The 14,526-nt window shown below is 39.4% G+C and overlaps 1 protein-coding gene across 1 annotated transcript in view; it reads left to right on the top strand.

The window, feature by feature from the left end:
* Ap3b1 (adaptor related protein complex 3 subunit beta 1) overlaps positions 1–14,526 on the top strand; it is a 201,235-nt gene that overhangs the window by 159,217 nt on the left and 27,492 nt on the right. Inside the window, exon 23 of the mRNA XM_075976295.1 lies at positions 10,162–10,393. Coding sequence (XP_075832410.1) covers positions 10,162–10,393 — 232 coding nt within the window. The remainder of the gene's footprint in view (positions 1–10,161; positions 10,394–14,526) is intronic.

Here is a 14,526-nt window from a genome sequence, read left to right as displayed (position 1 = left end):
CGTCCTAGAGATGCAAGGTTGGTTCACAATACATAAATCAAGAAATTTAGTGTATCATCTCAATGCATAATATCTCAGTTGATGCAGAAAAGGCATTTGCCCAAGTTCACCATGCTAAAGTCCTGGAGATGTTAGGAGTAGATAGAACATACCTCAAAATGATTAAGTCTGTACGCAAACCTATAGCCAAGACTGCTACTGCCTAGACTGTTTTTTTAATTAAATGTGCTGATAGTAGAGCTTGTAGACTTGTCTTTGGAGGGAAAAGAATAGAATGTTGTAAAGTAATTCCCTCTGCATTGCAAAGTCTTACAGACAGACACATTTTATATATAGGGCCAGGAACGTTTATTGGTAGTGTTAGGGATGGTCGACTCTAGGGCTTTGCACTTGGTTGGCAAGTGCTCTACAGGGTTACATCTTCAGCCCCAGATTCTTTGTCAGGAGAGCTGGGTAGTGAATATCTTAGCCTTGTAGACTGTAGCCACTCAGTGATGCCATCATGGCACAAAAGTCGCCTGAGAAAGACAGTATAAAAACGAGCAAGTGTCTGTGCCAACAAATATTTTAGAAACTAAAATATGAATTTTGCTATTTTAATATTATAAACATGTAAAACACATAACCATTTTAAATGTTAGAACCATTCTTAGTGCACAGACTACAGCTTTTGACACCTCTTTACTGGCATATGTTTATTAATGAACTCATTAAGTTATGAATATGTATACATGCATGTATGTACCAGATCATCTCTATCTTATTTTCATCTAGCACATCTCTAATTTAAAAACTCGTTTCCATAATACATTCAGTGCCATGGTTTTTAGAGGACTATCTAAAAACAGTCTCCGATAAATGTATTCAGTCCTCTACCCTTGCTGGTTATTTTCAGTTGTTCACAAATCTTCAGGGTTGGGGGCCAACCTAAAGCAATTGCCCATATACATAATGTTCTGTGGGCACTGTCGCCTGTTATGCTGCTGGATGACAAGTCCTAGAATTAGAGGAGGTCAGGGCATGCAATTACTTTAACAAGGCCTTTGCTATGTGGTAGTGAGTCTCAAGAAAGTTGCCCCGATAACGTTCCAGGTGAACCGCGTGCCTGGACTCCCACTGGACTCCCACTGTGCTCTACAGAGAAAGGCCATTAATTAGCCAATGATAAGATGAAAGCTACCCTGACTTCGCAGGTTCTTCAAATTGCTGGTAATGTTGAACTTTTTCTGTTTGGTGGCATTTTTTTTATATGAGTTTTTGCTTTTGCCTTTTTTTTGGTATATCATTTTGTGTGTGCAAGTGTGCTTTGCCTGCCTCTGTGTGTGTGTGCACGCACGCACGCGCGTGTGGAGGTCAGAGGTCAACTTTGGGTACATTTTTGTTGTTGTTGTTAAATTTTTCTCAAGACAGGGTTTCTCTGTGTAGCCCTGGCTTAGCTGTCCTGGAATTTACTCTCTTGACCAGGCTGGTCTCAAACTCAGTGATCCACCTGCCTCTGCCACCCAAGTGCTGAGATTAAAGGTATGTGCCACCACTGCCTGGCTGTAGTTTTGGGTATCTTTATCTGATTTATTTGCTTATTTTTTGAGATAGGATCTGTCACTGAACCAGAAGCTCACTGTACTGGCTAAACTGGCTGCCAGTAAAGCCCCTGAACTGCCTGTCCCCTCCTCTATTGCTGGGGTGATAGGTGTGTCACCACCTGTGGCTTTTATGTGGCTACTGGGAATCTGAATACAGGTTCATATCTGCCTGCAAACAAATTTTTTTTATTATTTTTTATGTGTATGAGTCTTTTGTTCACTTGTATGTCTGTGCACCACATGCATGTCTGGTGGTCACGGAGGTCAGAAGAAGGCATTGCTCCCCTGGAACTGGAGTTTTACTTGATATGAAGACCATGTGGATGCTGGGAATCAAGTCCAGGTGCTCTGCAGGAACAAGAAGTGCTCTTAGCCACTGCTCTCTCTCCAGCCCATTTAACAGATTTTTGAGATATGTTAATTATTACAAAAATAAATAACATTTTGAAATGTTCTTAATCTGTGCTCATTACTCAAAATACTAGAAGTTATCACAATTGCTGTCTACAATAGTCAGGTTTACATACATAAGTAAGAGTTATCCTTGAGATAACAAATCGCTTATTTAAAGTAGCGCTTTCTAGAAGGCTTAATACATTTATTTGGATCTGTGCTTTCAAGTAGAGGTAAAGCAAATTTGCTCTTTGCTTTTTTTAATACTATTCTAGATACTGTTCAGTGCAGTGACCTGGAGACAGAATGAGCTTGCTTTTCACTAGGTAAATTAGACAGTTTTGAGGCTTTCTGCCTTATAACTCTGACCAATTGAACTGTACATTGGTTTAAAAACATTAATTTAAAAGACGCAGCTTACCTCTGCTTGCAGTCTTCCTTACCTTGTCGTGTTTATAAATCATATCTAAATGGGCACTGCCATAAAGTAAGCTAAGCAAACAAGACACAAAGAGAACAGTTTGTATATTGCAGCTCTTCGTTCTTTTGAAATTTAAAGACAAATCAGATTGATAATACTTAAAGATGATTGTGTAACTAAGTACGATGAAAGCATAAAAGGTTGGGAAACATGGTTTTCGTAACGCTCTATGTGGAAACATTGTCTCTGAAAGACTGGCGCGGCTGCTGCGGGAGCCCGGGATAAGCCCTTCACTCGGTTCTCCTCCATGTTTTATTTTTCAAGTCTCGTTTTAGATTTTATAATTCAATCATTTTGAACAGCTATGTTCAAAAGAAGTTTTACAACTTTAATCTTAATAATCTCAAGAAAAAGCAGACATGCTATGTCATAAAATAACTATTAGTGACTAGTTTGTATCCTATAAATCTAACTTGAGTTGATAATATGGTCCATTACCTGCTAACTGCACAGAGTATTTTTCATTTTACACTCTTCAGTTACTTTTTAGTGAAGTGTTAAAAAATATGAAGCTTTTCTCCTCTCTAAAATCGCACGCTGTCTGTCTGTTATTAGGGAGATAACAGCTCTTATAAATGTTTCAGGAAGCACTAAGCAGACAGTTATGTGCTCTCCCATTCCACGCTTATTTGCTTACTGTAATAACTGATAAAATATGTGTGCTTTGTCTGTGTGTATCTGCAGGCGTCATGAGTCACATAGATTTCCTTAGAAATAATGTTGTGGCTGCAGAATTGATTGCTTATTTTCATAAACCATCTAAAGGTACACGAACGACTTTTATTATTTAAACATGTGCTGGGGAAAGATTTGTAGGGGATCGTCTCACTGATACTTGATGCTTTTGTTCTCCTCCCTCTGGGGGAAGCTCTTTTATTGTAGTGTCACTGCAGCGGGGAAGTAATTACCTCCTCAGGAATCCTGTGAGGATGGCCTTGTCACCAGCTTAGAATGCAGCAAGCTTTTAACTTTTAGAACATTTGTTATGACAAAATTAAGACTAGTGCTTCCAAGACTGAATAGATGGCTCAGTGGTTAAGAGCACTGGCTGCTCCTCCAAAGGACTCAGGTCTAGGGTTCAATTCCTGTTACCTACATAGCAGCTCACAACTGTCTGTACCTCCAGTTTCAGAGCATCTGACACCCTTACACAGACATATATGCGAGCAAAACGTAAATGCACATAAAAAATAAATCATTTTTAAAAACTAGTGTTTTCAGGCATTATTTTTCATCGTGGTTGGGAGGTACAGATTTTATCAAAATCATTTTTTTACATGAATCTATATGTTTCTAATATTTGTTCCATAGAACTTCTCATCAAAAATTTTTCTTTGTGTACGCCTTTAGAGATTTTCTTTTGTTCATAGATCCATATGTGTGTGTGTATAAAATAGAACTCTTAAATCGTTTCCTAAAACTAATAAATGTTAATGCTCATGATTCTCCACTTATCACCACACTGTGCTTCAGTAAGCAAAGTGTGATATTTTTAGAAAACGTTGTATTTAAACGCTTAGCACCAGATAAAGTATAGTTATAACCAACACTGGAGGTAGATTATTAAGAAATTCTGTAATATTTAAAATGGTGAAAATCTGATTTGAATTCTGAAAATAGATTAAATTATCTTTTAAAGTAAGGAATGAATGGGAAACCAGATAATAAACATAATAGATAAATTATATATTGTGTTATCGCTGTGCTTGGTATGTGGTATACACAGTTAGTACCAGTACTATAGAAGCAGAGGCAGGTAGATTTCTATAAATTCCAGGCCAGTCTGGTCTACAAAGCAAAATCCAGGTCATCTAGGGCTACTTAGTGACTTTGTGTCAAAAAAAGGAAGTGAAGGAGGGGAGGGAGAGGAGAAGGAGCATAGTGTTAAGTGACAATGAGAAGAGATAAGGAGAATATGGGGGAAATAGAAATTTTATTAAACCTCATTAGGAAGGTAATATTGGAACGAAGACATATCAGAACTGAGCCAGGTGGCTATGTGCAGAAAGTACATCCCAAACCAACCAAGCTACAGATACCAAGGACATGGTAGAAGTGTAACTGTCTGGCTGCTGTGTTAGAGGAGCACAGACATCAGGGTGGACTGGAATAGAGTGAGCAATGGTGTCCAGAGTAAGAGGAATGCAGTCAGCAGGGACCTAGCAGCTTTGGTTGGGGGAGGGGGCTTTGTAAAGAGATTTACTTTTCCTCTCCATGAAGCTGGAGGGCTTTGAGCAGAGGGATGGTACGGCGCTACTTTATCATAATGGGTGCTCCTCGCCTCTATGTGTTCCACTAGACTGAACCTAATGCAGGAAGAGGAGCCAGAAGACGATTAGACAGCGGTGCAGAGTGCTGCAGATAGAGATGCCGGGGGCTGCTCAGAAGAGGGTGGTACCACTGGAAGCAGCGAGCACTGGGACAGTTTTACTTAGTTCACTCAAGTAGCCAGATTCTTTCATCTCTTCTAAGTTGTAAACTCTGCCTGCTCTGAAGCTGCCTAGCCAACTTTGTTGTGGCATTTATCACACTGATTGGCTTACTCAGTTCTCTGGAATATTTTGTATTAAAGTCTTATTATTATTAGCAAAATGCATCAGTAAATGTGAAATGAAAGAATAAATGGTTAGTGATATTAATTGCTACCTTGTGTTTGAAATAGTGATATCCTTCTTAGAAAGCCCTGAGATGACTCATCCTTACCTATGGAGAGAAAGCTTTGTAGTCCAAAGGAAGATGACCGCTAAAGCTGTGATGCATGCCCTCAATGACTTAAACCTCATAGTAGGCCCCACTCTTCAGATGCCCACCCCTTCCCTTAGCACCAAGCTGAGGCCCATGTGTTTAGCACAGCACTTCAGGATGGAAGGTGGAAACTGCAGTGCTGGGCTGCACTTGATCCTCTCTAGCCTCAAGTCTCCTTCCTTTCCGCACCGTAGTTTCAGCTTGTGTCCCCATACACTGCAGCCCAGCCTTTATGGGTTTCCAGAAAAGTGAAACTGCCTACATCAGCATCTCCTGAATGACTTAATGATGAGTACATCTCAGACATGGTATAAGTCAGAAGTGACCTGCTCAGGCTCAAGTGTCAACAGATCATACTGGAAAATACCTCTCTGCGGCTGCGGCCTTGTGTTTAGGTTGGTTGCTGTGACTGGTGTTTAGGTTGGTTGGTGTCTCTGAACCCGTCTGCACACCCACTCTCCTGTTTTAGTCGCTCTCCTGAGTGGAGTGCATTCACAATGAGCATTGCTGTTGAGGTCTGTGCTAAACAGCGTCCAGAAATGTGGAACAGGATCTACATTTCTTCATCAGTAAGATGTTCTTTAAAAATATTTTTTAGTCAGGGTATTGCTGTGTACCAAAGGAAGACCCCAAGCTTGTGACCTTACTACCATAACCTCCTTAGCCGTGTTTAGAGGTGCATACTGCTGAACCTGACTAAGAGACAGGGAATCACTTAGAGACTTAAACTCCAGTGCTTGCCCTGCCTTTTTTGAGGTTATGTGTTTTATCCTTAGCACTGCAGAAAACCAAAGTAAAACCAATGGTAGACCATTTATTATTGTCATCAGAAAGCACCAGTGCAGGAGTAGGCCAGTTTCTCCATTCTGAACAAATTTAAGATCTAAGGAGCTGATCTTTTGAATATATGTTGCAAACAAATTTACAGAATTTTACAAAAGTTACTTTAAATTCTTATACTAGTTGGTCTTTTATGGAATATTTTTACTGATATATAGTAGGCAGTTTATCATTTCATATGTATGATATTTTCATTGAACCTAAAATTATTATTTATTATCATCAATTATTTGTAGCAAGCCTGGTGTGCTGCAATACTTAAATTTTGAAAGATGGCTCTCCTGTGGTTTTATAATAGACAGGTTTTTTTTCTTTCTCTCTCACACGCACTTTTTTTCTTTCTCTTTTTAATTTGCTGCTTGTGGTTTCAATTAAGATATAATAAAAAATTTAACTAAAATCTAGTGTCCAGTAGAGGTATAAAGAGATGATTACCCAATAAAGTACTGATGGAATTTAAATGAAGATTACCTTTATCTTAAAATAGTGTATTAGTTATTTTTCTTGGAACTATGACAAAACACTTTTTAAGAAGAGAGATCTTTTTAGTTCCTGGTATAAGAGCAGACATGGTCCATTATCAGAGGCATTTTGGAGAGCCTGCTCCAAGACTGCCTCCAGGGTATACAAAAAATCCACGAATGTGGTAAAGGCTAGACTTTTTATATCTGAGGGGAAAAATAAGGAAACATATACTTTCTGATGGTCACTTTGTCTTTTACTTCATCTTAAATAATCCTCTCTTAAAATCTTTCTGTCTCCACGGAGGTAGAGTCTTCACACACAGCTACACACTTCCACACTTGTTTACACCTCCCTCATCTCTCCTCCCTCGCTCTTCTCTGCACACTCAGCCATGTCTTCCTACACACACACACACACACACACACACACACACACACACACACACACTCTCTCTCTCTCACACCTCTGCCCAGCTCTTCACACAGCAGTTCTCTGAATAGCTGTACATACCTCCTCTCTCAGCCAAACTCTGGACAATTTATGTTACATTTTCAGGGCCTGACCCATACCTAGAAGACAAAATAAGTCACACAGTTTTTCTCAGGGTAGGGAGGTCACATTGACCAGCCACTGAATAATGCTTAGCTGTGCATGTAACTCTTTCCCAGAAAGGAAGTGACATTGAAATTCAGGTCTTAAACAATAAACTGTTCGATGAATGAACCTTGAGGTTGGGAGTACGTGCAGAAAGTTCATTGCTAAGAAAACTATGTTTGCCAAAGTTGTTTAAGCTCTGACCTTGAATCAGCAATAAACACCTGGGAAATATTTGTCTCTAGGGACAATCAGATGTTCATCCCCAGGGGCAACCAGTTTGCTTTGAATTTGTCCTGATGTTTAAAATCAGCTGTCTCTGTGACAGAGAATACTATTACTTTCTTATGCCAGTCTGAGTAATGAAAAATATCCTAGTATTATTTCTATTCATCAGAATTACACAGATGAAGCAGAAATCACCTTTCTGACCATCCACAGCAAATGTGAGCCCAGCAGATGGAATATTTTCATGAGATAAACACATAAGCAGTGGAATAATACTGTTGATAATTGGGAGGCCTGTTCTACAAGAGTATCTTCCAGGGTTCAGGTCACAAGTCACAGAGCAGTGAAGGGAGCTTAGATTACGCTCATCTGAGGGAAAAGGCTTACATGCATGCTGTTCCAGTCATGGCTCTTTATTGTTCTGCTCTGTTCTTATTCTCCTGTCTGAATTCTAGTTCCTGGTTTTTTTTCTAGCCTAAAAGCTCTCCTTTTCAGGAGGCCTAAAGCAGTTAAAAAAAAAATTACAAGAGTTACCTCTCATTGGCCAAAAGCACAGTCCTAAAATAAGTGATAAGTGATCAGAGCCCAGTGGCACAGTGTCCATAGGTCTTGGTCAGCTAGAATTGGCAAGCAAAGAATTGGCATGCCTTTCCCAGGGTGCTTCATGCAGCAAATGTGGTTGGACACCTGTAGCTCTGACCTTGTGCCTTGATGTAAAGTTTTAAACTTATGATCCAGTCATAAAAAGCCTTCAGTTTTAACTTGCTCTGAGGTTAAAAAAAAAGAAAGAGCAATTATGTGCAGTTAGTCTGAGCAAAAGAAACAAAGCAGGCTTTAATGTGTACAGCTCTCATGGGACTGACAACATATCCTAGTATTTTTTTCTATATATCAAGATTATGCAGCTAAATGAGATGTGATCTTTCTGACCACCCACAGATATATGTGCCCACAAGATTGAGATGCAATCATGATATTACATGAAAATGCACTGTAATGAGGAGATACTGTGTTGGGGACCAGCTTCAGCAAGGATACCACTTACCAGGATAGGGGCGTGGGGGTTAGAGAAGTTAGGTAGAAGGAACAGAGATAAAAGAATCACAGAGACATAGGATAGTAACTGAGGGCAACTCAGTGAATACTGGATGCTGGATTTTTTTTCCATATACCCCAGTACCAAAAGGGGAGGAAGAAAAAAGACTGCTTTAACATAATACAAAGGACAACCAGAACAGGTACTTTCCCCAATAGTTGAGACATCAAGTCACTAATTCTTGAGAAAAGCATTCTGTTGTTTAGGCAGTGAACCCACCCTAGACTAAGTATTCTGAAGGCAGCCACTCTTTAGGTCAAACCTCCTATTTCAAAAGAAGGAGCAGAAGTATGCTTGAATTCTCTAACCTTCAGTCAGTGTGGAGAAGATACACCTCTATGGACCATCTTAATGTCCAAAACACCAAGTAACCACACCCTAGGTCAGGATGTATACCCACAGTTGTTGTCAATAACTGAACAAGCTAAAACTCTCTGACAGGGTGGAATAGGCTCGCATATTTGGGCCTCCACAGCTGCGCAAGGGGAATTACAGATGAAAGCAGCGGTTTTCATGCAGTCTGTGATCCTCAAGCCTGGGTGAGAGGGCACCATCAGGGGTACTTCCTCTGGTGGACTAACATCTGAATTATCAGTTGTTATAAGCTATAATCGCATCATGGCCCAGAATAGCTTGTAACAATCGATCCTGAAAAATAGCCATAGCTGTTTTTAGTGGCACATGAGAAAAATTACAGACAGAGGCAAAGTTATCTACAGCCAGTGATCCCATAGCCTTACCAAGTAGGGGTCCCCATCAGGGGATTGCGTGCCCGGTAAGTTGGCCTTTTGAATACTAGTTGTCACCTTCTGTATACTCTCAGTCATGGCAGCAGGTATGTGGAGCATCTGACCTCTGCTTCTGTGAGCATGAAGCAGAGGAAATTCTTGCTTGTGTTACCTCTATTAAGGGTAGGTTTTCCTTCCTCAGTTAATCCTGATCTCCTAGGTGACTCAATCCCCTCCCGTTGACTGTGAAGATTACTCATCACAATAGGGAAGAGCATTTTAATCAGTGAAACAAAGGATGAAACCTTAAATTGAAGTTGGCAGTGGAAAAAGTTCAAGGGGAAAAGATGTTCGTGAATGCGTGTAATCCCAGGACTCAGGAGATTGAAGCAGAAGGATCACAGGCTCCAGGAGAACCATGCTACCCAGTAATAAGCTGAGCATTAAGTTAAGGATTGAGAAGGAAGGCACATGATGTTTGCTATTGTTAGGGATGTCATATGGTTGAAACATTCAAGAAAACCAACTGAAAAACTATCAGAACTAAGTATAAAGTTACCAGGAGGGCCGTGTATGGAATGTTTAGGTTAAAAAGTGAAAACAAAGCTCATATACTGTTTGTAAAAGGAAAATATTTACATACTCAGGGCACGAGACCTAATGTTTGTCGTCCCAGGGGACCCCAAGATCTAGGCTCATCTAGGCTACATAGTGAGATCATGTTTCTCCCCTCCCAGAAATAATATTACACAACTGGGTTGTTTTTGTTTTATATTGTAAAGTATTTTAATATATTCCTGCAGCGTAAAATAAAGTTTTAATACTACTTTGAAAGCATTTACTTTATAATTTTACACCATTCTGACTGGGATCTGTGTATGGTATCTTTTAAAGTTTGTTACCATGTTTTATATAATAACTTAGGACAACAACATGTCATAAATATTGGCTTGTTTCTAAAAGAAGTATTATCTGTTCTCACTCACTCTTTCTTCCTCCTGTGCATAGGTCAGTACACCTGTCTTTGTGCCAACAAAAACACACGAGCTGCTTCACCGAATGAGTGGAAAAGGACTGGCTGCCCAATACTGCTTCCCAAGACAACCGTGCATTTTTGGTGACAAGATGGTCTCCGTTCAAATAACACTGAATAATACTTCTGATCGAAAGATAGAAAATATCCACATAGGGGAAAAAAAGCTTCCTGTAGGCATGCAAATGCATGTTTTTCATCCAATAGGTAATTCTCATTTGAAATTTGGTAGCTAAATATTTTCATTTTTAAAGCAGATAGTTCCTGAAAAAGATAAAATACATATTGTTTTACTGTGACAGTGACCGTGTGTGTGTGTGTGTGTGTGTATGTAAGTATACGCATGCATGTACTACTGGGCTATATTCCCAGCCATTTTCCTTTTCTTTGACTGAATTTATCATGGAAGAGAAATACATTTCTTTGCCCTTAGTGAATCAGGTCCTAGCGTCCTGACCCAGTAGTGATGAGAGGATGGGTCTGAGGAATCAAAGCCGCCATCTGTCCCCTCTCTGCATTACCTTCTCTCACCTCTCCTGCTCATTTTTCTTCCTCCCCTCGTCATAGATAACTTATTGTGTTAAACCAGGAAAATCAGTCTGCCTTTTTGAATATAGTATCTCTCAAAGCTCAAGACCCTATCCTGATTCCTTTTACATCCCATAAATTAAAAAGTAAAGGGAACACAGGATGAATACTGTTCTGTTGTCTTCCTGTTCATGCACAGGATAAAGAGCATCCTGTGGTATGTGATTGTATTTATTGTGTTTTTTAAATCTTTAATCTATTACTGCCATTTATGAATCAAGATGCTTTCATGCTCAAAAAATAGAAAAGGAAAACCTCATTTTTTTACAGTAATGCATAAGATGCAGCAGTAGTGTACCTTGTCTTTGCATGCAGCAGACAGTAGTATCCCTCATCTCTGAATGCAGCAGGCAGTGATGGCCCTCGTCTCTGAATGCAGCAGGCAGTGGTGGCCCTCGTCTCTGAATGCAGCAGGCAGTGGTGGCCCTCATCTCTGTATGCAGGAGGCAGTGGGCAGTGGTGGCCCTCGTCTCTGCATGCAGGAGGCATGTGCCACTGGGCCCTGATTACCTCTCACACAGCATGCACTTCCCAGGTGCCCATCATAGTTCCAGTGTCTTCTATTGTACCTTGTCATTTTTAAGTATTTTCTTAAAAGTGTTTAGTTTGTATGAGTGGAAACAATCCTAAGGTGTAGATGGGAGCCAAAATCTCCATTGAAAATGTGAGTGTATGACGGTCTGGGGTATATACAAGGTACCGGGTGTGATGTGATGGTTTGGGGTGTATACGAGACACCCGGTGCAATGTGACGGTCTGGGGTGTATACGAGGCACTGCATATAGCCCCAGAAGCCTTGCATAAACCCCACGGGAGATGGTGGTAGAAAGGTCAGATGTTCAAGGTCACCTTCAGCTACAGAGGGTGTTCTGATCTATTAGGATTCTATCTAAAAGAAACAAAAAGGGCCTTGAAGTATATCAGCTCCATTTTCTGGCATTTCCTGGGAGTAAACCCTTGGACCAGGACAAAGTCAGTGAATTTTCCTCCTTATTCTGTTGCACATAACTATTCTGTTTTCTACATATAACTCCCACACTGGGGGACTTCCCATGAGGCATTTTGTAAACAACAACATTTTGTATTTGTGATTTTTTTTTTAACAAGGGAGACAATGGTTTCTAATGCAAAGCCTCGTAGACTTTCATAAACAACCAGGATAAAATGGAGTTAGTCTATTCAGACCTTACCGAATACCAGTATTTTATGCTTTGATAATTAAGAAAATTTAATAGTACACATTGTCCTAATTTTTACTGGATTATTTTTGCAAATTTGATATGTTGCCATGGAATTACAGAATATGCCAATATATGATTTTTTTTAAATGCCTGCAACCTAACCCTTTTTACCTAGTTTAAAAATTAGTGTAGTTAAGCAGTGTCGAGTAGCTGATGTATGGGTTGTCTGTGTCTGGAAATGTTATCCAAAGGTTAAAACAGTAGAACAGTATTAATGCTTCCTTGGGCTGGCATAATGAGTTGATGAGTTGACCTTCTATTGGCCTATGTAGAATAGAAGAAATAAATACAATAAATTTCATAGTATGACGTTAATGCGGCATTAAAATATGAATGCCGTTGTCTCAGTACTACTTATAGGCTTTTCATTCTGAGAAAAAACTTTATGACTATGGTATTTCATTCATTTTCGGGCATCGATCGAATGCTTTTAAGGTAAAGAATTCTTTTCTGTGTGTGTAACACAGCCCAGACCTGTCACTAATCGATGACAGCCAGTGACAGTGTGTGATTATATCTAAAATAGCCCTCCAAAGTCATCTGAAGAATGCAGCAAAGCCAAATATTTCCTTTTCAAAGGCATCAAGATGTTTTGTTCATTAAATGTGTGCCCATCTTAACGGACCCGTCAGTATTCTTACTAGTCACCAGTGTGTTTGAGTTTGCCTTTAAATCCCAGGATTTTGCCTTTCCATTAGTGGGTAGCTGGATGCCTTGTAAGAATATTAGAACTTATTTGCCTAGTTTTCCAAAGAGATTAAGAATATAAGAGAATTAAGATGGTGGCTGAGAAGACATAAGGACTAGCAATAGACTATTTCCATTGCACAACAGCAAGTCCAGAAATAGTGTCCAGATATTGTAAAAATACATTATATGAATAATTTTTGCAATTATTTTGTTTTTGAAGCATTCATATAGTAAAACATGCCATTGATCGTGAACTGTCCTCCAGAATTAGCACATCACTAAGCTCACAGCTCATTATCATAATACTCAGAACCAAGCAGTGCCAGAGTGCTAACAATGGGGCACCTTGAGACCTATCACTCCCTCAATATGAAGTACAGGAGTTCTGAATTGTGAGTGCAGTCGTGTTTGAGAGGTGACAGAATTTGCCACCCACTGTGGTGTATGATACGAACAAGACCAAGCCACAGTGTGTTTATAGTGCAGAAGAATGAGTTAGGGGTTCACTAAAGGATAGCCAGGACACGACTCAGAAGTAGAATGCTTGTTTACTTGGGCCCCGTCTTCTGCTTGGCAAGGAGAAAAGACTAAGCAATAAGACTAACAGCTGTGAGCTGATGACAGTGTGCAGCTCTAGAAAAGTGTGTGTGGGGGGGGATATTATATGGAAATAATGATAAAGAAACAATGATCGCCAAAGATTTAAGAAGCAGGTCTTGCAGTGGATTAATAGCTATCCAGTAAAATGTAAGTTACATAAGCAAATGAAATTCAAACTAGAGTCAGAAAATTAACAGATACCACACAGCAAAACCAATAACTTTTTTTTTTTTTTTTTTTTTTTTTTTTTTTTTTTAGTTTTTCGAAACAGGGTTTCTCTGTAGCTTTGGAGCCTGGCCTGGAACTTGCTTTGTAGACCAGGCTAGCCTCGAACTCAAAGAGATCTGCCTGCCTCTGCCTCCCGAGTGCTGGGATTAAAGATGTATGCCGCCACTACCCAGCTTAAACAAATAACATTTTAAAATGTGTCTCAAACACAGGTCATCTTGAGCCTGTGAGAAATAATTTTTTATATAGCAGCTTGTTGAATTATTCTTTGTCCTGTATCTACCTTCATTTCTGTTTGTGGTGAGCATTAAGGGGCCAATCCTACTTATCAGCAAACCCTAGATGTTTGTCTGCTGAAGTAAGTGTACTTGCTAAAATACAATGGTATGATGTACCTGAAGCAGATAGGTAGATATAAATGTGTTGTATTATGTAATTGCAACTATTCTAAAAACTTTGAGCAAAGTAAAATGTGCCCTACTTATATGTTCATACATATTTAGGATGTCCTATGATTCTAAGATATCTTAAGTAGAATGAAAATATGTAATTTTTGTCTTGTTTTTTTGCCACCCCCCAGGGGAAAAAAACAGTATTATATCTTCATATACTTGTTTCCCATACTTGGTTAGTTGATTGAAGCTTCAGAATTATCAAATATATATAGTGCCACTTTATTACTTTTCAAGACAGCTGAACCCAACCAGTAATTTCACCCTGCTAAGTCCCTGGGTAGTGCAGTTTTTTCTAGTGATACCAGCTCTGTTGGTGAAGTGGTCACAACTTAATGTCATCATCCCAGTTTACTTCAGCTTGCATTTTAAGTTGGGTTTTTTTAATCATTGTTTAAATTTATTTTATTATATCTAAGTAGTCAGCAGTTTTGAGTATATGATCTTTTATGCATTTCAAAAGCTCAACAATTTCCGTGTGTGAATTCTAGTCCAGCTTGAACTATATAGAGTTCAAGACCAGCCCAGGCTACAGAGCTAG

Source organism: Microtus pennsylvanicus, chromosome 6 (genome assembly GCF_037038515.1).
Source record: "Microtus pennsylvanicus isolate mMicPen1 chromosome 6, mMicPen1.hap1, whole genome shotgun sequence".
In the NCBI taxonomy this organism is placed as follows: domain Eukaryota; kingdom Metazoa; phylum Chordata; class Mammalia; order Rodentia; family Cricetidae; genus Microtus; species Microtus pennsylvanicus.
Note: the sequence above shows the minus strand (reverse complement) of the source record. Positions and strands in the feature narration are given on the sequence as shown.